Raw genomic sequence first — 24253 nt, forward strand, 5'->3', positions numbered from 1 at the left:
TAAGAAATCTTTGCCTAACCCGAGATCACCAAATTTTCTCCTCTAAAATTGTTACACTCATGGGGCACCTGAGTGTCTCAGTTAGTTGAAGCGTCCGACCTCAGCTCACTTCATGATCTCAAAGTTTGTGAGTTTGAGCCCCGCATAGGGCTCTGCACTGACAGTGCCAAGCCTGCTTGGGATTCTCTCTCCCTCTCTCTCTCACTCCCCCACTTGCTCTTTCTCTCTCTCAAAATAAATAAATAAATTTTTAAAAAAAGATTAAAAAAGTAAAATTGTTATGCTCTTTAGCTTTACATTTAGGTCTATAATCTATTTTGAATTAATTTTTGTACATGATGAGAGGTACAGAGTCAGGTCCTTTTTTTTAATACATATATATATGGGTATTTAATTATTCCATTATCATTTGTTGAAAATAATCCTTTCTCACTTAGCTGCCTTTGTACTTCTTTGAAAACCAAGTTACTGTATTTCTGTATGGACTCTGTATTATTCAATTGATGCATGTGTCTATCTCTTCTCCACTATAAAGCTATCTTGATTATTATGGTGTTATATTAAATCTTGAATCAGGTAATAATTCTTTACCTTTTTTTTTTTACTTCTTCAGAATGCCTGTGTCTATTCTAGTATATTTGCCTTTCCATATAAATTTTGAAGTAAACTTGTCAATTTCTATTAAAAACTTCTGGGATTTTGTTTGAAATTAGGTTGACTATATAGCTCAGTTTGGGAGGAATTAACATCATAATGCTACTAAGTCTTTCAGTCCATAAGCATACATATGTATATGTATTTATTTAGGTCTTTGGTATCTTTCATCAATCTTTTATAGTTTTTAGCTTATAGATTTTACAAATATTTCTTTTTATTTGTTTTGAGAGAGAGAGAGAGAGAGAGAGAGAAAGCAAGCAAGAGCAGGGGAGGGGCAGAGAGAGAGGGAGAGAATACCAAGCAGGTTCCATGCTGGCAGCACAGTGCCGTATGCAGGGCTTGAAACAACAAACCATGAGATCATGACTTGAGCCAAAATCAAGAGTCAGATACTTAACTGACTGAGTGACCCAGGTGCCCCTCAAATATTTTGTTATAGTTATATTTCCTGTTCTGTTGCTGCTGTATTAGATGATACTTTTTTCATTTTGATTCCCAACTCTTCATTGATAGTATATAGAAATATGATCGATTTTTCAGATTGAGTTTATATCCTAGCTGAACTAATTTGTTAACTTCTACTTAGTTTTTCTATAGATTATTTAGGATTTTTTATGTAGAAAAATGATGCCATAAGTGCATAGAGCCAACTGTATATATATGCTTTTTATTTCTTTTTTTGCCATACTATACTGATTAGGTCCTCCAGAGTGATTCTGAATAGGAGAATGTGAGCAGACACACTTCTCACATCGTATCACAGAGAGAAAGCATTTAGGATTTTATTATTAGGGCTGGCACGAGCTTCATTAGATGCCCTTCTTTGGCGTAAACAAGTTCCATTTATTCCTAATTTGTTATCACAAAAGGATACAAATGTTTGTTTAAAAAAATTGTAATCCTTCTTGATAATCCACCGTATACTTTTCCTAATTTCTTTTAATATAGTATATTACATTGATTTTTGAATCTTGAACCAGCCTTGCCTTCCTGGGGCAAGCCATACTTGCTCACATATTATTCTTTTCCTATATTGCTGGATTCAAACTGCTACTATTGTGCTGAGGCATTTTTGCTCTATGTTATTATGGTCTATTGCGTGTGATGTCCTTTTCTTGTATTATTGTTGTCTGGTTTTGGTGTCAGGATAATTCTGGCCTTAGAAAAAGGTGTGTGAAATGTTCTCTCTTCCTTTATATCTAGAAGATTTTGGCAGAATCGGTATTATTTTTTCTTTAAATGTTTGGTAGAACTTCCCAGTGAAGACTTCTAGGCATGGAGACTTCTTTGAAGAAAAAAAATAATGTATACTCATTTTTGAAAGAGATGGTGGGGGCAGGGGGCAGAGAGAATGAGCAGGGGAGGGGCAGAGGGAAAGAGGGACAGAAGATCCAAAGCAAACTCCATGCTGACAGCACTGATCCCAATGTGGGGCTTGAACTCAGGAACCTCAAGATCATGACCTGAGCTGAAGCTGGATACTTGACCAACTGAGCCACTGAGAGGCCCTGAAAAATTTTTAACTATACATTCAATTTCTTTAATCCATATTGGACTTTTGAAGTTAACTGCTTCTTTGAATGTATTCTGGTAGTTGGCATTTTTCAAGGAATTTGTCTAGTTTGTCTCCATTGCCAAATTTAAGAACAGGCTATTGTTTTCTATTTTCTTTTATTATCTTTATAATATCTGTAAGGTCTGCTGATGTTTCCTTTCTCATAACTGATAGTTTTAGTTTGCGTCTTCTCTCTTTTTCACTTGATAATAGAAAAAGCAACAGACTAGAGATTTATTAGTTTTGTAGATCATTTAAAAAAACTAGCTTTTGGTTTTATTATTTCCCTATTGTGTTTGTTCTCAATTTTATTGCTCTTCTAGTTTTATTACTTACTTTGTCCTCCTTGTTTTCAATTTCTCTTCCTTTTCTTCTGATGGAAATTTAGGTTATTGATATAAGAACTTTCTTCTTTTATAAAATAAGCATCTACTTCTAGAAATCTTCCTTGTGGCCCTTGTGTAACTGCATCCCACAGATACTTACTCGTGATAAATATTTACGTGTTGTGTATTTTATTGTTCATTAAATTCAAAATATTTTCTCATTTCCCCTGCAGCTTCCTTTCTGACCATTGGGTTATTTAGGAGTGTGTTATTCCATTTCAGAATATTTGGGGATTTTCCAGAAATGTTTCTGTCATTGATTTTGGGTTTAATTTCATTATGGTTTGGGAACATTTTTTGTATAATTTTGGTTCTTTTACATTTGCAGAGATTTGCTTTTGACCCATAACATGATCTAATTTGGTGAATGTTCCATATGAACTTGAAAAAAGTGTGTGTGTGTGTGTGTGTATGTGTGTGTGTATGTGTGTGTATATGTGTGTGTATATATATATACACACACTTTATATACATACATACTTTATATATATTTATATGTATATACTTTATACTTATATAGTGCTTATATGTGTGTGTGTGTGTGTGTGTGTGTGTGTGTGTAGTGCTGTTGTGTTGTTGATTGTCCTATATATGTCAATTAGGTAAAGCTATTTTCTATACTCTTACTAAATTTCTGTCTACTTGCTCTATTGCTATCAAGAGAAGGATGTTGCAGTCTCCAACTATCATTCTGGATTAGCATTTTCCTTTTTAGTCTGCATTAGATTTTGCTTCATTTACTTTGACATTTGGTTATTAGGTACATAGACATTTAGGATTGTTACGACTTCTGATGAATTGACTCCTACCATCTTGTGATGTCCCTCTTTAACCTTGTACTATTCCTTGCACTGAAGTGTACTTTGTATACTTTGTGTCCTTTGATAGTTGTTAATATAATTATCCCCTATTTATTTTCTTTAGTGTTTCATGGTTTATTTTTAAAATCTCTTCCCTTTGAGCTTATCTATGTGTTTATAATTAAAGTGGGTTCTTGTCGACAGGATATAGTTGGATCTGACATTTTTATCTAATATGTTAGTCTCTATCTCTTAATTGCTGTGCTTAGGTTATTTTTTATTTATTTTTAAGTTTTTATTTTAATTCCAATTAGCTAACATACAGTGTTCTGTTAGTTTGAGGTGTACGATCCCGTAATTCAGCCCTGTATACATCCCTCGTGCTCCTCACAAGTGCCCTCCTCAATGCCCATCACCTGGCCTTCCACCCACTTCCTCTCTGCCAAACATCCAGTTTGTTCTCTAGAGGAGAGTCTGTTTCTTGGTTTGCCTCTCTTTTTTTCCCCTTTGTTCATTTGTTTTGTTTCTTAAATTCCACATAATGAGTGAAATCATATGGTATTTATCTTTCTCTGACTGACTTCACTAAACATAATACTCTCTAGCTCTATCCATGTCATTGTCAATGGCAAGGTTTCATTCTTATTTATGGCTAATATTCCATTGTATACATTTACACATCTTCCTTATCCATTCATCAGTCAGACATTTGGGCTCTTTCCATAATTTGGATACTGTTGATAATGTTACTATAAATGTCAGAATACATGTATTCCTTTAAAGCAGTGTTCTTTTATTCTTTGGGTAAATACTCAGTAGTGCAGTTGCTGGGTCATATGCCCAAAACATAAGGAACTGTTTTAATTTTTGAGGAACCTTCATACTACCTTCCAGGGTGGCTGCACCAGTTTGCATTCCCAGCAACAGTGCATGAAGTTTCCTTTTTCTCCACATCCTTGCCAACACTTGTTTCTTGTGTTTTTCATGTTAGCTATTCTGATAGGTATAAGGTGATATCTCCTTGTAGTTTTAATTTTCATTTCCTTGATAATGAGTGATGTTGAGCATCTTTTCATGTATCTGTTGGCCATCTGTATGTCTTCTTTGGAGAAATGTCTGTTCATGTCTTCTGCCCATTTTTTAATTGGATCATTCATTTGGGGGCTGTTGAGTTTTAGAAGTTCTTTATATATTTTAAATACTAACCCTTTTATCAGATATGTCATTTGCAAATATCTTCTCCCATTTCATAGACTGCCTTTTAGTTTTGTTGATTGTTTCCTTCACTGTGCAGAAGCTTTTTATTTAGATTATTTATTTTTGATGTAGCTATTGATATGTTTGGCTTAAAATCTGTCATTTTTCTGGTTGTTTTCTGTTTGTTCCTCTTCTTTTTTTTCCCTCTTATTTATTCTACCTTCTTTTATATTGTTTTATGATTCCAGTTTTTCCTGCTACTGCCTTATTATTTATACCATTTTTATATTTTCAATGGTTGCAGTAGGTTTACAATATACACCCCTTTAATTTCTCATGATTTGCCTTCAAATAATATTAAATGATTTCATGTGTAGTATCCATACATTCTGACAATATACTCCAATTCCTCTCTCCCATTTTAAACCAGTCAATATTTCTTTTATATATTTTCTGACCCATTTTCTCTTAATTCGAATCCAGGATTCCAAATACATGTTTGTTAGACTGCTTGGTACCACGTCATTGCTTATTGGGGTTCTGTTTATTTTTGTTTCAGTATTTTTTTCTCTCTCTGTTCTCCATTTTGGATAGTTGCTATTGACCTCAAATTCACTGATCTTTTTTTTTCCTACAATGTCCAATCTTATTTTAATACCATTCAAATTGGAATTTTATATTTCAGATATTTTACTCTTTCTGTCTTAGGAATTGTATCAGGTTCATTCACATAGTTTCAATATTTCTACTGAAATTTCCTCCATCTTGCTGCTCAATATAGCCATGGCTTTAGGTTCATTAACATATAATATGTATATGTCTACAAAGTCTAATACCTGTGTCATATATTAGTTTGTATTTAGTAATTTATTTTTTACTTTTTTATTACATTTTACTGCTTCTTCACACAGATTGCAATTTTTGCACTCTTGGTATTGTGGATTGTGTATTATAGATGCCCTGGGTTTTGTTACCTTCCTTTGGGAAATGGTAAGTTTTATTGTACTATGCATGTAAATTACCAGTGGATCGTCTTGCTCTTTTGGTGCCTTGGTTTCAGGCTTTCGTAGGTGAGTAAGTTTCATTTTTGCCTCTAGCTCTGTAAAATACAGTGTTTACCCCTTAAAACTTTTTATCTTGGTCTTGTATAAAAGTTGACCATGCTAGTTAAAAATGGTATACAAGTGTCACCCTAGGTTAATTGAACATTCAGAATTTTTGCAATTAACTTTTTGAGTCTAAACAATGCTTTTTCCTTTTTATAAGAAATATCTGCTTCCTTTAGAGTTGGCATAGAAGAAGGTAAAGGGGAGAGAAATAACCCACATCTGCTATCTCAGGCTGGAGAGATTAAAGAGTTTTGTGCGAGGTGGGAATAGGGATGTGACTTTAGAATGTGAGATTGGGAAGGCATATCACTTCTGAGATAGGAAAACTGGGGCTGAGAGAAGGAGGGGACAACGGGTCATAAACAGGTGCTTTCCCACAGGGAGCTTGATTCAGCTCCACTGGCTTTTGAACCAGTCAGCTTCCTGCCTCCCCGTTATCTCCCACCTCCCCTGTTCTATTCCTCCTCCATTTCATAGTGATAGTCCCTGTGTGGATATGGGAGGTTAGTTCTGATTTTTGTTCTGAGAGATTCCCCTCCCCACCCCCGCCGTGTTGGAGTAGATCACCAATCATCACAAAAATTTATGTGAACACCAATGTTTAAAATTGAGATTATTGCCTTTCATACGGTGTTTCTGGAATATATCTGTTTCTCTTGAAATTCCCCTATGGTTGTAGTCTCCATCTCAGTATTTGTCCTTTTCAAAATGAAAACTATTGCTATTTTGTGATAAGGGACTGTTGAATAGATGTGGGAATTATTAGAAACATTGGATTCAGAAGTTTGATCAGAAAATATAGTGCACTACCTGGTTTGTCTGACTCTCTCCTTGGGACATTGTTTCAAAGCTACGAGATACCGAATTCAGAAAGTTTAGACTCAGAGTAGACAGACATGGACAGCCTTTATATCAAGGCTGAATCTATAAACCAAGTAGTTTTAAAGCTGATATGATAGAGGGACTCAGAGAGGCTTCCTTGATGGGAATCACCCCACGGATAGACAGTCAAATTGGGTTCGTGGAACAGAAAAGCAAGGTTACAAACTAAGGAGGTGCTTCCATGTTCTTTCAATGAATGATTTTGGAGGAATCTTACTCTGATTTTTATTATTTCTGTTGAGATTATAAAGCAAAGTGCGACCACAGAGACTTACTTTTCCAAATATGAGGGTCTGTAGCCTAAAACATAGAAAGTTCTTAGTTCTTATTAAAATGCAATTTCTACTCATTGTAGAAAACAATAGAGGAATGTATAGAGAATAAAGTAAAATCACACATAATCGCACCACTCAGAACTGAGCCAGGCGGCCTGATTGGAATCACAGCTCCACATCTGATTAGCCTAATAACTTAAGGGAAGCTACCTAGTTTCCTCATGTGTAAACCGGGGGTAAGAAGAAGTATTTAAAGGGTGCTGTATTTCCTTCCAGTCTTTTTTCCCCCTGTGCAAAAACTGGCCCCATAGTTAGCCTATTTATTTTCTTACCCTCAAAACAGTATGCTGGACAAAGTGCTTTTTTCATGTAATGCAAGATATCCAGTCTTTTAGAAAGTATTGTTGGTCAGAGTCTGACTTTATCAGATCACTTAAAATTGGGTATTTAATTCCCAGTGAATGCTTTATTCTTTTGAGTCTGTTCGGGCCTCCCAGCGGTTTATGACGCTGCTGCTCTGTTTTGCTAAGTGAACGTGGCAGTTCACAGGCGGAATGTGGAAGACAGTGTGAGGCCAGGGAGACGGAAATTCTAAATGTTGAGTCTGAGGGAATGTTCAGTTGGCCCCTGAAGGTCTAGGGACAGAGTCTCTGCTCTCAGTTTATCGGTGAATTGTGTCCGAACACTTTTTCACAGGAGGTTTTGATGTTCGTGGGTGGGTGGTAGTCTGTGAATTCTGACAGCTTAAATCCAGACCATGGCTCTGAAGCCTGTCACCTGTGTTCTGTTAAACCACTGTGGGTCCACATTACTGAAGGTCGGTAAGCCTCAGGTGCCCCTTTGATAACTTAGGAATAACATCACCAGGCTCATGGAGTTGTTCTGCAGTTGGTTTTCAGTAAAAGACCATCACGCTGCACACAGCAGGTGCACAGTAGATGGGAATGATTGGGATGGTAGGAAGGATGGTGATGTTGAGTAGTTACAGTGTAGGGGTTAAAACAGAGGTTTGATGCTTGGATGCTTGATTGGTTTTATACTCGGAAATGCTTAATGTCTCAAAGCTTGAATAAATGAAGATGGTAACTCTTACTTTGATACTTGATGGGCTTTATACTTGGAAATGTTTAAAGTCTCAAAGCTTGAATAAATGAAGACAGTAACTCTCTGGGTAGGTATTAAGATTAAAGGAGAACCGCTTGAGAAAGTGCTTGGCACACGGCAAGCCCTCTGTACATGTTAGCTCTCACTCTCATTATTTGGAAGAAAAGACACTAATAGTTGCAGTGAAAATATTTAGTAAATTCCTTACTCTTCTTAAGGGATTAGAAGAAAATGGTTCATGTCATAATTAAGAGGATTTATGGAAGACTCTAGTACAAAAAAAGCCAAGGCTTGAAATTTTCTCTTGTTATTAGCTCTTTTGAGATTCTCTTCTAGTATGAGAAAAGAAAATTGTCCCTCTTGCTTTTTATTCTGTGGGGCTCTCTCACCCATTTTTCAGACACCAAATACCCTCCCTTGCCTCCTGTCTTGTGCTGATAATGCCAAAGAATTTGCTGCTGAAGTTATTTACAGGCTCTGGGTTGGCACCAAAAATCTCAACGGATCCTTGGTGGAGCTGAGGATGAGTGGAAGTCATTGTCATGGCTCTCTTTGACGCATTCTGTCTGCAATATAATAATTACCACCACAGGACACTGTGTCTTGTAGACAAAGCACCCTCGGGCTTTTTGCGTGCTCTCTTCACCACCAAGTCACAAGTGGAATGCCATAATCTGTCCATTGTATACATTTTTGAATAAGTGTTACAAAGACAACATGCTTGCTCCGTTTAATGTCAGCTCTTAACTATGAACATATAGCACATTTCTTATGCTAGTGAAGTGGAGCAAGAGAAGCCTGACTGATGGCTTCTAAGGGCTCAGCTCCCTAAAGCCTGAATTTTCCAGTTACAGTTTGATCAGGCAACGTGTTGAGCATCGTAAGGAATTTAGGTGTGCGTCACCTAGTATTCGTTTATTACAAATAAAGAAAGGCTCAACTCAAGCAAGCGTAAACAATAAAGTGAAAAGTTGAGATGCAGGCTTCAGGTAAGGCTTACTCTATTTTCCCAAAGGTTAGTCACCACTACTTAGGTTTTCTCTTTACATTTCCCAGCAGACACTTTGATCCATAGGCTAAGAAAAGCTGCCAGTGGCTCCTTGGTGCGTTGGGAGTCAAGAGGAGAATACTGGGTTTCAGTCTGATTGGAGTAACTTAGGTCGAATGCCCATCTCTAACCAGTCACTTCTTCAGGGAAGGAGTTGTACCAATCAGCTTGGGCTCCGGTAACACGCCTGGGCAGGGCTAGCTTTTCAAAAGCACCTGGGCTGCCTGAAGGAAGGGTGGAGTCCTGAACAGAGTAGGGTATTGGTATCAAAAGAAGGGAGATTAGATATCAAAGAAAACTGCTTTAGAGCACTTAGGCAGGCCCTCTTTTCTGAAATCAACCAGAAGCAAGGGGGCTTGCATCCTGCAGAGTTCTTAGAACAAACCATTCTGGGCTGCTTAAACCTCATGCTGTATTCTATACAACTCATTTGCCAGGGAGCTTGTGCTACTTTGGATTATATTTGTATCTTTGACTGTTTTTCCATCATTATTCAGTGAGCTTTAGTACTGAGCGGATGCATAAGAAACAAAGGTCTGTGTCTTGTCCTTGGAAGTCTAACAGGAGACAAAACCACCTGAATTAAAAAACAAGATAGCTCCTGGTCTGGTTATCTAGAGGGATGAGAGAGGGAAGGAGCTAGAGAAAGAGGGAGGAAAGAAGAAATGGAGAAAAGACACTAGTTGGCTTAGGCATGGTAGTGTATTATTGAGGAAATCCATCTCTACTGCCACCAACCCTAGAATAAGTTAGGGGCCTGTGGGGGAGTAACAGCTAAGTGACCAATCAGCTCCTAAAATTTGAAGTGTCTGCCTTTCTCACTTTTGATTTGAGTTCATATTGGAAAAAAGTATTTTCTTTGTTTGTTCATGGCTTCTTAATGTGTGTGTCCTGTGCCTCCTATCTGACACCACACAAGCCTCTTGAACCTCATTTTTAGCTGCTTTAGAGGTTAACTTCCATGTATTGCCCTGGGTTACCAAAAGAGAACTTACTACAAGCTCCTTAGCTTACAGTTTTCAGACCATTCCAAATGTAGTCTAGGGGAAGGTGTCTGACCTTCCATCCATTTTTAGTTGGTGGCGCCAGGGCATTAAAACGGGCTTGCGCATCCCATCGCGCATGCGTATGGAAGTGTGCGTCTTACCTGCGTGCCGCGGGTATCCACAGTGTGCCGCAGGAGCACAGAGGGCTCCGGGGTGGGAAGAGGTGGTTAACACCCAGAGCCTGGCTGCTTCCTGCGCCGTCATCATCAGCGCTAACTGGGAGCAGGTGAGAAAAGCAGAATCAGCGGCCTGCCTTGAGCCACTGAATAGAAGCTGCAGTTCAGCAAGATCCTCAGGTGATTTGTAAGTACCTTAGGTTTGAGGAGCACTCCTTTTGATCAGTAGTGGCGTCTCAGCCTTGACAGCACCCTGGAATCGCTTAAGTAGCTTTAAAAGAGACACTTGTGTTGGCCTTACATCCAGGTTTCTAATTTAATATGTTTTAGGTGTGGCCCAGACGTCAGTTGAACAAAACAAACAAAATAAGAAGCTCCCTGGGTGATTGTAATGAGCTCCTTCTGGGTCTCAGCACTGCGGGAGAAGAAGCACGAAGCAGTTAAGGGCCCAGGGGAGGGAGCGTGCCTGCAAGTTGGGAAAGAAGGTTGGCGTAGGGATATCGGGCTGGAGGGAGAGCCAGCCTGGGTCATACAGGGTCTGGTTTGCTTCCCTCGTGTGTGCAGACCGTTGAGTAGACGCCAAGGGAGCGCTGGACCGCTAGTATGAAGAGGGGGATGGTGTGGTCAGCCTTGCGTTTGGGAAGCACTGTCACCTTAAGAAGGAAAGGGGCTGATAGGGAAGTCAGGTGGGAGGTGTGCTAAAAACAACGCAGGTTGGGAGGGCCAGCTACAGAATTTGCAGGGCCCAGTACAAAATGAAAATGTGGGCTGCTTCTTCAAAAAAGCAGGGAAAAAAGTGTCATTAAAGGTACCTAAAAGGTAAGACATTTTCCTTCTTCCTGTGGTTTCTCTTGACCCGCCAGGATACTATTTATTTGCTGTTTAATCTTGTGCTCCCTCAGACCCTCATAGGCACCCCCAGGTCCTGCCCCCGATACTCTGGGGTGTGCAGCCAGGTGGCTGCTGCGTTCTCCCTTCCACTAATCCCTGGACTGAGAAGTATTTGGAGAAGTAAAGAACGTAAATGTAAAGATAAAACTAAAAGCTTCAGGGCAGTACTGCAGAGTAGCAAACCCTAAGCCACAAGCCCTTCTGAGGGTAGGTCCCTGTGTGCTCCCCCGGGGCGGCCGGCCCTGACGGCAGCAGATGGGAGGGTGGGCTTGAGACTGTCAGACAAGCCCATGGTGATGTTCAGAGAAGAACACGCTGAGAATTCTGTCCAGACCTCTGGCTTGAGTGGCTCGAAAGGTGGTGGGACTGCTAAGAGATCCGGGGGGAAAGGGGCCAGAATTACTGGAATTGGGAGCAGAGGCCACTTTGCGGTACCTGTGAATCCTCCCTTTGTTCCGACATCTAATGGGCTTTCTTCTGTCTGGTTTAATTGCATAGGCTGGCACTGTCAGAACAAGGATGAGTAATGGAGGGGCAGTGAGCCTCTCTGCCTTCTTCCAACTCTAATTAGACGGCTCCGGGCAGTTTGTCCTGAGCCTAATGCTAAATTTGGTTTGCAATCAAGTGTCTATTTCTGTTCTCTTAAAGATTGTTTTCAGGGATAAGATTTTTGTTCGGTGTCTTTTAGGCACCCATGGAACACATCCCACAACAAAAAGTTGGCTCCTCTCCAACTCCATGCAGGGTGTCTCCCATAAATAGATTTATGGGAGGATGTGAACAGGATGTCAAGTGGGGGTTTCCTTGTAGCCCCAGGTTGAGGTGAGGGTGAAGTGACACCAGGCAGCACGGGTTCTAGAGAAAACGGCACTAGAGTTGGAAACCCTGCCCCACTCCCCACCTCCAAGCCTATTTGAGAACAGATGACTGGCCCACCTTTGGTCTGCCATGTGAGCACTGACGAGGGGGCCTAGTAAGAGATCGGGTTCCTAGTTCCAGGGGGCGCTGTTTCCTGCTGGGAGTCAGATAGGCAGTGGGGGAATGCTCCAAGAGACTCTTCTGTGTTTTGGGGGTGCCTGAAGAAGAGCAAATCCAGCACTGGTCACATGTCTGCTAGGTGACAGATGTACTAATATATCCTTGTGTCTGTCTGAACAGGAAAAAAACCCTGGCAGGAAAGGGTGAGGGTTGGTGAAGGGGCAGCACTGAAGTGGCCTATGTCTGGGCCAGGAAGGACCTGTGTTTCCCAAGGGTCAGGTGGAAAGTATCTGCCATCTTGCTTAAACCTGATGAGATGGCTGCCCTTCGGGTGAGGCCCCAAGAAGTTTGGCAGTAACTGCTCATGGTAGGAGCTGCATGGGTGGCCCCACTGGGACATGTTGAGGGGCTGTTGGTCCTTTGAAGAATCCAGCATAACCTCACAAGAGAGCCAACATTTGGATGCTGGGCTGCACAGAGGGCACCAAAGGCCAGGCTGTGTTGTAAGAAAACAAGCCACGGGGAGGCCATTGCCCTGCAGCCTTGGTAAATAGAAGATGCTGACTCTTTACTCCTCCATCTTCCCACCCCAACTGTCGAAGAGGCTAGAGCCTAGAATCTTAAAGGAAGAACAGTGGAGAGCTTCGATCTATGAATGGAACTAGAGCAGTTAACTGGACTGGCCTAATTGTACTAACCTAAAATTATCAGAGTGTTGTGGAATCTGTACAAGGGATCATTCAGAGTTGAGAAAGCAGGAATTCAACAAAGCAGGGTGGATAACCAAGCCAAGGAAGGAATTGTTTCACATTTCTATGAAGTCCCGACACTTTTGGGCCTGCGCAGGTGAGGCGCTGCTGTTCATTTACCTACTTTGCGCTGGGCGTGAGCAGGTGCTTCTGCTCCCCTGCCCCTCCCCCACGCTGTTCGATAGCAGGGCTGTGTGTGGAGTTCTGCTGGACCTAACCTCGGTATTTAATTCCTAGTTTAAATTTAGGCACCAAATGTTTGCATTCCACAAATTAGGGGCCTGGGTCAGTGTAGGGCATTTTGGGATACGTTGGGGGAGGACAGGCGTCTTCTTACCCCTAGATAGTAAGATCCCATTGGAGAGCCGCAGTTAAGTACTCAGCCCGCCTGGAGGATAGTACTGTGAGTGAGAATCCCCTGTGACTTCCTCGTTGTCTTTTATTCCACGTCAGGATAAAAATCTGGGAATTTTGTCAATGGTGAAAATCTATGAAGTGTGAAAGACTTCAAAATGTTTTTTTAAAGGATTTATCCTGGGGGTGCCTGGGTGGTTCATTCGGTTCAGTGACCAACTTCAGCTCAGGTCATGATCTCCCACTTTGTGGGTTCGAGCCCCACATCAGGCTCTGTGCTGACTGCTCAGCCTGGAACCTGCTTCAGATTGTGTCTCCATCTCTCTGCCCCTCCACTGCTCATACTCTGTCTCTCTCTTTCTCTCACTCAAAAATAAGTAAATATTTTTAAAATGCTTAAAAAATAGCCTTTCCTGCCCTGATTATTTGTCAAGCCACATTTTGGTTCCCAATTAATAGAAGACAAGCTGACCAAGTTCTCTAAATGCGCATTGTGGGTCCTCTGGGTCTCATCCCCGAGTCCTCCCCATTATGCATGTTTGTCCAGGGAGCGCAGTAGGGAACCTGCAAGGCCGCTTTCCTCGTGTGGGCAGCAGAGCCCCTCTTAGTGGAGAGCGTGCAGCTAATAGTCTTTCTTGTCAGCGGGGGGAAGCTGTCTTGAAATCACATCATTTTTCCCCGCTAGTCTTTCTCAGCGTACAGCCAGTGGGAAAGGGAGGGCTGCGTAATTTCAGTTCCGGCAACGGACACATCAAGTTGCCTCCCTCTTCCCTCCTCTTTCCCTGGAGGACCTAATTTATTTCACGCATTTTGACCTATCCCTGCTTAGAAACCACCGCTGTGAGTCTCTGTTGAGGCATTTCCCTGCTGCCTTTCTTGGCCCCCAGGCAAACCCACCAGGCCACAGTTCCCCTGCACAATGATGTCAGTCTGGCTGCTGGGCCCAGCTGGATGGAGGTGTGTTTTATGAAGTTCAACCCTGCACCCTGGGCCATAAATACACGTTGTGCACATAAATGTACAGCTTACATTGCCCAGACCCCTCCGAAGCACCATGTTAATAAGCAGACAGTAAGTCTTTAAAATATGGAAAAGCAGTTAATCTTTCCGCTGGCAAATCCTTTGTAGGGGGTTGTTCCCCCTCTCCCCCCTCCAGGATATCTGCGTGCAGGGCTTTTCATCATCTAGCCTTTGCGGGGAGGAGGAAGAGAAGTTTGCTGTGGGGCTTCATGGAGAACACTGGGGGAGCCTTCTACTAAGAGGGGAAGTGGGCTACAAATAGGAACTTGCCCCTGTCATTAAGCGAGTCGTCACTCGGGGTCTGCCCTCAGGGAGCTTGAGCACCCCGAGCTCCTGTAGAAGACAGGAGGTGTGCGGGCCTCCTGTGGGCCTCCATGGGCCCGGGCCCCAGGCTTGCAGTCTGCCCCTGCTGTTCCAGGAAGTTTTCCAGCCTCTTCTTTCTCCATCTCCAAACTGGGCACAAGCAGGTCTCGTTCATATAGGTTCAGTAAGAGTTTGGTTACCGTCTGAGTCCCAGTCGTCTTCTCTTCTCTGAGACTGTCACTACTCTGCCCTTAGCAGAATGTCCCATTTTATAAATGAAGAAACACTGTCTCCTTCTAAAGAACTTTCACGTTAGAGATTAAGTTCATTTTGTTTAATAATTACCCCTTGTTAGTCGCTTCCCCTCCCCCTCTCCCCTTGCCATCTCCCTTACTCTCTCTCCCATGGATGACATGGTAGAAGAACCAGACTTGAGGGTGAAGATGGAACTTGCCCTTGTCATTAAGCGAGTCGTCACTCTGAAGGTGACTTGGACCAGTACATGCTCGCCTCTTTGGAGAGAGAGCAGGTTTGTAGCCTGCCTCCCACCTGCTGAGCAGCCCTGCCTTTTATCTGTGTGTCTCAGGCAGAGAATGGGAGTTGCCAGTGGGTTGATTTAAGGGTGACATAAATGAGAACTATCAATTCTGGGGATTATATAGTTTGTGTCTTATAAATATTTCATTTGGTACGTTCACTTCTTCATATTGCTAGGAAGACACTTTGTATGCACTGTCCTTTATGTGTTCAACCCACATGTGGTCTACTTGTTTAGTCCATTTGTTCTTTTTGTGACTAACAGGAGTTCTGAGTTGCTTACTGATTTGCCACGTCTAACATATTGGTTATATCTTATCCACCTCACTTATTTTTTCTTATTCTCTATAGCAGAATTAAATACTCTTCAATGAATATTTCTAAATATTCTTAAATATTCATACTTACTATAGTTTTGCAACATTGTTTTCCCATTTACTGTGTTTGGGGTGTTCTTTCACAGCGATAAACAATCTCCTTTACCCTGTCATCTGGTGCCAAGTAGATCACAGAAAGGACACACCATTGCTTACTTAATCTTTCCTTTGTTGATGGACTTTGAGATGGGTTTCACTGTTTTCTCAATGAATGTGTTACCAAGAGCATCTTTACACATGACTTCTTGGTTCTGGAACAAGAGTGTCTCTTACTGAGAAGTAAAACTACTGAAAAAATGGGACCTACTTGATGTCCACTGCAATAATTACACATTGTTCTCCTTATGGCTGTGAAAGCTCACTTTCCCACCAGCCGTCTAGAGTGATGTTCCTTCTTCAGACTCCGTCATGACAGTACCATGGATTAAATTTTTTGCCAACCTGCTAGTGAAAAGTGCATGCCGTTACTTTAGTCTCATTGTAACTTCTATGCTCCCTAATTTTGAGTGAGATCCAACCCCTTCTAAAATACCAGTTGTCCAAATGTGTTTCCTCTTCTGCAAATCCTCGCATAGGTTTGGGCACTGGTTAGGACACACACCTTGGCTTTTGTTTCCCTTTTTCTAAAACTCAAATTTATATGACTATCCAGACTGGTTTTTATATTTACTCTTCTAAATGAATCTTAGGATCACTACCTCACATTCCATCCAGAGTCCCAATAGGAATCCCTTTGAATTCCTTTGCTTGAATTAAAAGGTCCATTGAGAGAGAAATGACATCTTTCACGTATGTGTTCCTTTCCACAACCATTGTACTTCCTTCCAATTCATAGTTTGTCTTTTTTTTAAGTATTTATTGATATTTTTGAGAGTGCAAGTAGGGGAGGGGCAGAGAGAGGAAGAGAAAGAATCCCAAGCAGGCTCCGTGCTGTCAGCATGAAGCCCAACATGGGGCTTGATCTCCCAAAGTATGAGATCATGACCTGAGCCAAAATAGAGCGTCAGATGCTTAGTGGACAGAGCCACCTGGTTACCCTTAGTACTCGTCTTCTTACGTTCAGTAAAGTTTGGTCGTCATCTTCATAAAGAAGTCTTTTACTGGATGTATTCTTAGGCATTTTATAGTAGACTCAATAGTTCTTTATTTCATAAAATATATATTTTTTTCATTGGTTATTGCCGGTGTCAGGCCAGGCTGTGGTTTATATGCTGATTATGTAACTGTTCCGCTTGCCGAGTTTATTCTGCCAGTCGGTCAGTGGGTTCACACGGGTTTTCTGTGAACACACTGATATCTGTTCTTTGAGTGATTTGGTTGCATGCACTTGTGGGTAGATTCTCAAAGAACATTTCAGGTTTTTTTCGTGGCATTTGGTCTGCTTATGTTTTTACAGCTTAGCCAAATGTTGATAATTTATACTTTATCCCCAAAGGTGTGTTTGCTCTAAGTTTTCAGATTGTTTACAATGGTGTACATAATAGTCACTTAAACTGCCTAAATGCCTATGGATCGTTTGAGTTCTAATGTGACTTTGTGACTTCTTTCTTTTGTGCCAAAGGCTGATTTATGTCAATGTTCTTTAAACCAGAATTTGGGTCTTTCAGTTACCTTCACAGTTTTATTTGCATTTATTCTTCTGCTTTTATCTGCACAAATTCCTTTTGTCACTGAGTCAACAAATCTTTGCTGAGAATCTGCTCAGTCCCAGGCACAGCACTGGGTGCTGGGGGAAACTGATAGCCCGGGTGGGGGCTGGAGGGAGGGCGGGCAGCCTCCGGACCAAGGAAACTGCAGTCCCTGGCAAGGGGCAGACAGGAAGCAAGGAAGGAGGAAGCAGAGGCACTGGAGACCGACAAGAAAGGTGGTGAGGTCACGGGTCCTTCACCAGACCCATGTAGTACAGTGGTAAGGACTACGGAAGACTTGCCGGGAATGGAGGAATGCAGGGGAGTGGCCACGTTATGGAGCCTGCATTTCAGGACTTGCTATAAAAGAGAAATAAGGCACCGGTGAGGTCAAGGGAGAGTTTTGGTTTTCCTGAGGTGGGAGATGTGACAGCATGTTTGTGAACTGAAGGGCATGGCAGGTAGCCAAGGGTAACTATGCAATGGTCACCTCTCTTCCCTTCCTTCAGCCCCATCCTTGGAGAAGCCTGAGAGCTGGCTTAAAAGAGAGGTATCAGTATTGAGCCCAGGGTACCAGAGGGAAGACCCGGTGTAGGGGCACAGAGTGGAGGCTTATATTCGTGTTTTTTCCAGATTCTCCATCCAAAAACTTATTTCATTTGTTGGCCAACCCCCCAGCCACCCACCCACTAAACATATCTTAAGTCATACTGCACAGATTTGAGTCTAGGCTGTTCTTAAATTCTCGAGGATTAATGGAATGTGTTTTTTAATTTTATTTTTAATTTCCACTCTTTATATATTTTTTGCTATTAATTTCTAATTGTATTCTTAGAACATGAGGGCACCTGAGTGGTTCAGTTGGTTAAGCATCTGACTTTAGCTCAGGTCATGATTTCATAGTATGTGAGTTCAAGCCCTATGTTGGGCTCTGTGCTGACAGCTCAGAGCCTGGAGCCTGTTTTGGATTCTGTGTCTCCCTCTCTCTCTGCCCCTCCCCCACTCACGCTCTGTCTCTTTCTCTCAAAAATAAGTAAACATTGGGGAAAAAAATTTTTTTAAAGAGAAGAGCATGTAATTGTTGCTTTCAGGTCTTTGGAATGTGTTGTAGTTCCTTGTGTTTGAAATTAGCTTATATTATCTGTGGCTTAGATCTAAAGAGTCTTCACTCCATTTTTTAATAGATCATATATTCATCAATCCTTGCAGCCTTTGTCTGACTTTGTACACTCTGATCGTAAACGTTCACGTCCTATCTTGTTATACTGCTATACTGTTTTCCAGTATGAACTTTTTTCTTTATTACATCTTAAAGATTTTTCCCTCTGAATATTTGTCGAAGAATCTTACTAAACCTGTCTCTCTCTTTTGTCATTAGTATATTTCTGGTGTATCCTCACGTCCTCCCGTGTCATTCTGTTTCTGGAGCGTCTGCTGCAAACTGCATAGTGCAGTGTTCTGGTAAACCCAATTTAAGAGTCTCTGCCTTTTTTAAAATTAATTAATTTTTTGAGTCTCTGCCTTGTAATAAGTGAATCTAACGAACAGATATTTATTGTGATTGGAAATAATCTTACACAGCAGCAGTGTGTGTGTCTATGCATGTGTTACCATGCTATCTTGGATTACTCAGCTTTTAATTCTTCAGTTTCTTTTCAGTAATTATCCCTAAATTTTAAAATAATTTCTACCTATATCTGAAGTTAGTTAGAATCTATTCACCTCTGGACTCTGACATACCTTTATTTTCCTTTTTTTCATTCCCACAAAACTTTAAATATGTTGCTCTGTTTTCTTCATCTGAAGTCCCCCATTGAGAAGTTGGTGTCATTCCCATTCTTTAAGTAATTTCTTTCAAGAAAAGCTTTTAAGGTTGGTCTGTATCTTTGATGATCTGAAGTTTCACTCATGCTTGAATGGGCCCTTTTAATAAAAGAAAAGTCAAAATTTTCTTCAATTGGGAAATATTTTCTCCCTTTGGTGCTTTTTAAAAAAATCTTTTTCCTTTATTTGCCATCTGGTAGATTCATTTGGCTTACTATTCTAGTCAATCATTTGTTCTTTAAAGAGTTGTATAATCTTGGTTATTCATTTGTCATTGAGAGTCTATTAGCCTGCCCCCAACATGGAAATCTTTGGTTTTCTGGTGAGCACCTGAGGGAGGTTATTTTTATTCTGATAGGCATAATCCATTACAAAGAGGCCACCTGCTAGCGCACTGTCATTGCAGAGAGGAGAAGGTACTAGTGCTAAAAGGGGAAGGTAAAGCCAACCATCTGAAGTCTTAGTGAGACAAGGCTGAGGTTTTTTCTCAAGCCAGATAGAGTTATAGAGAGGATGGGGGGCAGAGAGTTCATGTTCCAGAGTAGGGAGCACGGTGTAGGCATTAAGGAAACATCTCTGAGGAAAGTCATGACTTGTTCCCTGCTATGTATAAAGAAAAACAATGACCATAATTGTAGGATAGTAGATGAACAGGCGAAGGCATTTATGGACAAGAAACCAGTTGTGGGATAATCTCCAAGGCATTCTTGGATAATTCAACATAGAGGCGGTAATGGGTAAAATAAAAAGGTGGTCCTTTCTCCTCATAATTTCCCACAAAGCAGAAGGAGTCTTCTTCATTGCATGATTTTAGTAAACTGTGGTGAGAATAGAACAGATTTGTTGAGAAAGATGAATGGAGGTCAAAACTTACGGAGAAATTTACCATTTTGTTATGTTACAGTCTATTTCATCTGACTGAACTGAACTTAGTGAAATGTCATGAAAAATTAGATGACGGGAGTTCTAGGCTTGTGGCTAAAATAGTTAGCTACTCTGATTGCCCTGGAAGGATATGGGATTTTGTTTGCTAATTTGTTCCTCCAAAGAGCCAATAGCATTTCTCACTCCAGGAGTATTTTTACGGTGGCGGTACTTTGTCATTTCGCTGTGTTGGGTGATGAGAGAGGAGGTGCCTGGGCTTAACTTCCATCAGACTATCTACACTGACGGGCCCAGTGCCAAAGCTGCTCCACAGCCTGAGCACCAGCACACGTGGCCCCAGAACTGTGGAGCTCCCCCACAACCAGCATTCATCCCATGCCAATATTGTACCTCTCTTATGGGCAGACATTGTGCAAAGCAGTTCAGGAAGTGTCTAGGAAAGTCACTTCATCATTTTGGGAACATCAAATGCCAACGGGGAGAAGGAAGCAAGGCTTAGAAAAGCCCAAGCCCTTAGGTCTTGGAAATTGAGATGATTTAGCCAACTCTGATTCTCCTGTTGTGTACCTATAACTTTCTAGTCTTCCCATGGTGAGTTTTATGACTTCTCTGTCACCATACTCATAGGCTGTCTTCCTACACCTCCTGCGCTGTTGTCTTCTTGGTGAAGCTTGGTATTTAACCATGAAGAACTTTGTCACAGGAGGCAACTTCAGCAGCAAGGCAATCTCTGGAAACTGTTTTCTAGAATAGTATAGTAGTTGACTCCCCAGGGGAGTTTTCTTCAGGATTCTTAACTTGGTGGACGGGAAATGACCACTTACTCTCTGTGCTTCATGTCTCAACAGGTCCTTTGTCATCCAGCAGATCCCAAGCAGTAATCTGTTCATGGTGGTGGTGGACAGCAGCTGCCTGTGTGAGTCCGTGACCCCCATCACCATGGCGCCCATTGAAATCAGGTATATCCTTTTGTGTGTAGATCCAGCTACTGCTGCTGAAGCCAGGGAGGAGGACAGACAGGAAGGAAACCTGCAGGAGAAATATTAGGGGGAAATGACAGCCACTCCACTATTGGAGAGAGAGAAGTCGTTAAGGGAATGCAGTGCCAAGGTTTGACCTTCAAAATGCAGAGAAAGGGAAAGTGATGACATAAAGCGATATGCCTTAACTACGGTCAACATAATGAATCCCTTAAGTGTGAACGTTTAAAGGCCCAGAAGATCAGAAGGCGTCCCGAGTCTTGTCATGGCTTCCATCCTGAGGTAAGTCTGAGAGCCCTTCCTGCTCTCTTTCTGCCAGAATCACCACGAGAATCTCCTAATTGTCAAAGAACTGTAGCTAAGTTTACTTGTGAAGAAACAGTCCTTTCAGGCAAATCAAAGGAAGGCTGGTGGTCCTCTACTCTCAGCCCCTCAGTGCCTTCTTACTTAGTCTGTGCCTGATGGTCTTATTGTATCCATATATGTATCTCAAAGCCTCTTTACATGGCGCAGTTCTCTCTCTTCATGCTATTACAGGCAGTGTGGCTCTGGCCATCTTGGTTTGCTTATTTCAAATAGTAGTTCAAAGTATTTCCCCCTGCTTACTTTTAGACAGCCTTATATTGACAAGAAATTCATGTAAAGCAGAAGTGACAATACTGATACCGAATCAAGAGTCACAATTTCTGCAGGGGGATGTAAACACGGCATAGAGGCATAACTACAAAAGCCCTCCACCTACACCGGCATTGATGATCACGAAAAAAGTTAAATTTAGCACCAAGAAAGGTTAACCTAAAAAAAAGGAATACCCCTGAAGTCCTGAAATGCCATAGGCAAAAAACCTTTTTAGTCCAGCAAAAATAATAGAAATTTAAAAATTAATTCCCTCCCACTTTGAAAAATGGAAAACTAACCTAGACCAATTATTATTATAGGGAGACTGGGAAGATGTCTATTTTTTAAAATGCCACCAAAGCCAACAGACTGGCTTTAGGTCCCACCTGTTAAATAGCATATAATTTTCATCTTACTTAAATTCTCCAAGTCCTAGAAAAAAGATGGTAAAGGCAATATAGGGCCAGTAAGAACTTGGAATTTACTGAGAATGTTTGCTTTTATGTATAGTATGGCAACATACTATACAAATATATGCTGGAAAGGTCTTTGGTAAAATTTAGTGATAAAATTCAAATAAAAAAATCTTTGTAGAAAATTCAAATAAAACTAATAGTTCCCAACCACTAAAATCACTAGACAACCAAAATCACTAGAATAGAAATCTTCTGGGGTTAATGAGATAATTTGCTCTGATAAATAGATGTAAGATAAACATTCAAAAATTAGTATTCGTCTGCGTTTCTAGACCTGGTAAGATAAGATCTGTAGGACAGAATGCAAATTCTTAGATACCACCACGGTTCAGCTCAAAGGGGAAAATACTCATCAGGTTTAAATGGTAAAATAATAGTCTCACAAGAAATGTTAGGGATTGGAGACATCTTCCAATCTAAGACCAGACAGCTGTGAAAGAAAAACAGAATTTACCTAAGTGTATAAAAATTATGATTTTTATGGAAAAAGCCAATTTACAGTCAATAACCAACTTATACAACTTAGAAAATTATTTATAAACCAAATCATGAAAAGTTTTTAAAATTGAAAAGTCAAACCAGTACATATAAAAATAAACCAAGGGCATGAGAGATAAAAGTCACTGGATGATCAGACCGGACAGGTGGTGATGAAGTATCCAGCTACAGCCGCGACAGGCAAGAGTACCCCTCGCCTTGCGTGCACACCCCTCGGCATCTTTACCACAGGCGGTGGCCCAGCCGGGACCATGGTCTGGTAATGACCTGCATTCAGCACTGCTCACAGCAATAGAGAACAGAGAAGAGCAAGAAGGCCCATCGATAATTAAATAGAGCTAGAAAAATGGAGTTAGAAGAATTCCCATCAATCAGTGAATAAAAAGCATGCTGCAGAGAGGATTACATAATAGGATTTCATTTTTATAAAACAAAGCCCTCCTTTCCCCAAATGAAAAGAAAGAAGGCACACAAGACCTTCTACAGCCAGTGCTGAAATGATCAACCCCCTTGGATGTCAACCTTTACTTACATTCTGACAGGAAGACATCAGAAGGGCAATATTCTGCTGTTCTAATGTGATCACAACAGACATCTCCACCAGCAGCCCTTTGCCTCTTGAATGTTCTGGAGAATAAAATGCACAGAGTAATTTTGAGCATTTTATGCACTGACAACTGAAATCAGAGAGTCTCATCACAAACTTGATGAAATTTAGACAAGTCCATTTCTTTGCATGATCTCGTTTCCAGAAGACTTGCTTCTTACATTGGAGAAGGGGGGAGAGGTCTGGGGACTCCCATGTAGCTCAGAAAGTTGAGGCACCTTGGAATCCATCCCCCTCTAACCGACCCTGCCTCTCCCCGTAGGAGAACGCGAGGGAGTGTGGGGGAGCGCCGAGCCTCCGGGCCCAGACGGCCCTCATCCTCTTCCCTCTGCTCCTGATGCTCCTCTCGAGGTGACACTGACTGAGATGTTCTCTTGGCATGCTACATATGGATAAACTGTGAACCCAAATATGGTGCGACATAGGAGACATGAAATATAGTCCAACCATCAGCATCTCATGATTTTAAACTGTGCGTGATATAAACTCTTAAAGATATGTTGACAAAAAAGTTATCTTTTTACTTTGCCAGTCATGCAAATGTGAGTTTGCTACATAATACTCACCCTTCATCAGAAACGGGGCTGCAAGTGGGCAGTGTCCCTTCTGCTTGAAACCCATTGAAACCAATTTAAAACTGTGTACTTTTTAAATAAAGTATATTAAACTCATAATCTTTGGAGTTTTGCTTTATTGCTGAGATGACAGATGGAATTGCATGGAAAAGTCGCCCATTCCAGATACCGGGAGAGGGTGGTTGTTGGCAGAGACTTTGCTCTGAAGCAGATTCTAGACAAATATTTAACAATTGTTTAGGTGTTTCACTCACAGTTATAAAAATGTGTACAGAAGTAAACCAAACTATCATCTTCATGGGAAGCATTTATTCCAAAGAGCCCTGAATATTTTTTTTTGAACTAAACTTCAATAGAAATCATAATTGGGATGGGAACACAGGCTCCCAGGATACTCAAGCGTTGAACTCTGTGGGAAGAGGAATAAAGTCATAAATGCGAGGAATTCGTTCTGAAAAAGATTTGATGGAGGAAGGGAACAATGACTACAAATGATTCTCAAGCTTCTGCTTGAGCATTTGGCTTCTGGATTTCCCCATAAACAAGGGATGAAATTAGATCTCAAATATTACAAGATGTGAAACTACCCAGACATGTAAGGCATTTCTAAAACACTGGATCCTGAACTAAAGAAAACAGATTCCACCGGATCGTGGTTACCAAATACAGTGGAATAATTTCCATGCCTCACTAGAATCAAGAATGCCTTACTTTATGAGACAGACATCTAAAAGCCATGAGGAGAATGCCACTTAAGCTTTAAAAAAAAAAAAAAAAA

The 24253-nt window shown here is 41.1% G+C and overlaps 1 protein-coding gene across 1 annotated transcript in view; it reads left to right on the forward strand.

The window, feature by feature from the left end:
• The window catches only part of CACNA2D3 (calcium voltage-gated channel auxiliary subunit alpha2delta 3), an 833443-nt gene extending 809869 nt beyond the window's left edge, over positions 1 to 23574 (forward strand). Inside the window, exons 38-40 of the mRNA XM_029917881.1 lie at positions 20570 to 20682; positions 20901 to 20983; positions 23163 to 23574. Of these exons, the coding sequence (XP_029773741.1) occupies positions 20570 to 20682; positions 20901 to 20983; positions 23163 to 23255 (289 nt within the window). The 3' untranslated portion in view covers positions 23256 to 23574. The remainder of the gene's footprint in view (positions 1 to 20569; positions 20683 to 20900; positions 20984 to 23162) is intronic.
• The last annotated feature ends 679 nt before the right edge of the window (positions 23575 to 24253 follow it).

Source organism: Suricata suricatta, chromosome 12, assembly GCF_006229205.1.
Source record: "Suricata suricatta isolate VVHF042 chromosome 12, meerkat_22Aug2017_6uvM2_HiC, whole genome shotgun sequence".
In the NCBI taxonomy this organism is placed as follows: domain Eukaryota; kingdom Metazoa; phylum Chordata; class Mammalia; order Carnivora; family Herpestidae; genus Suricata; species Suricata suricatta.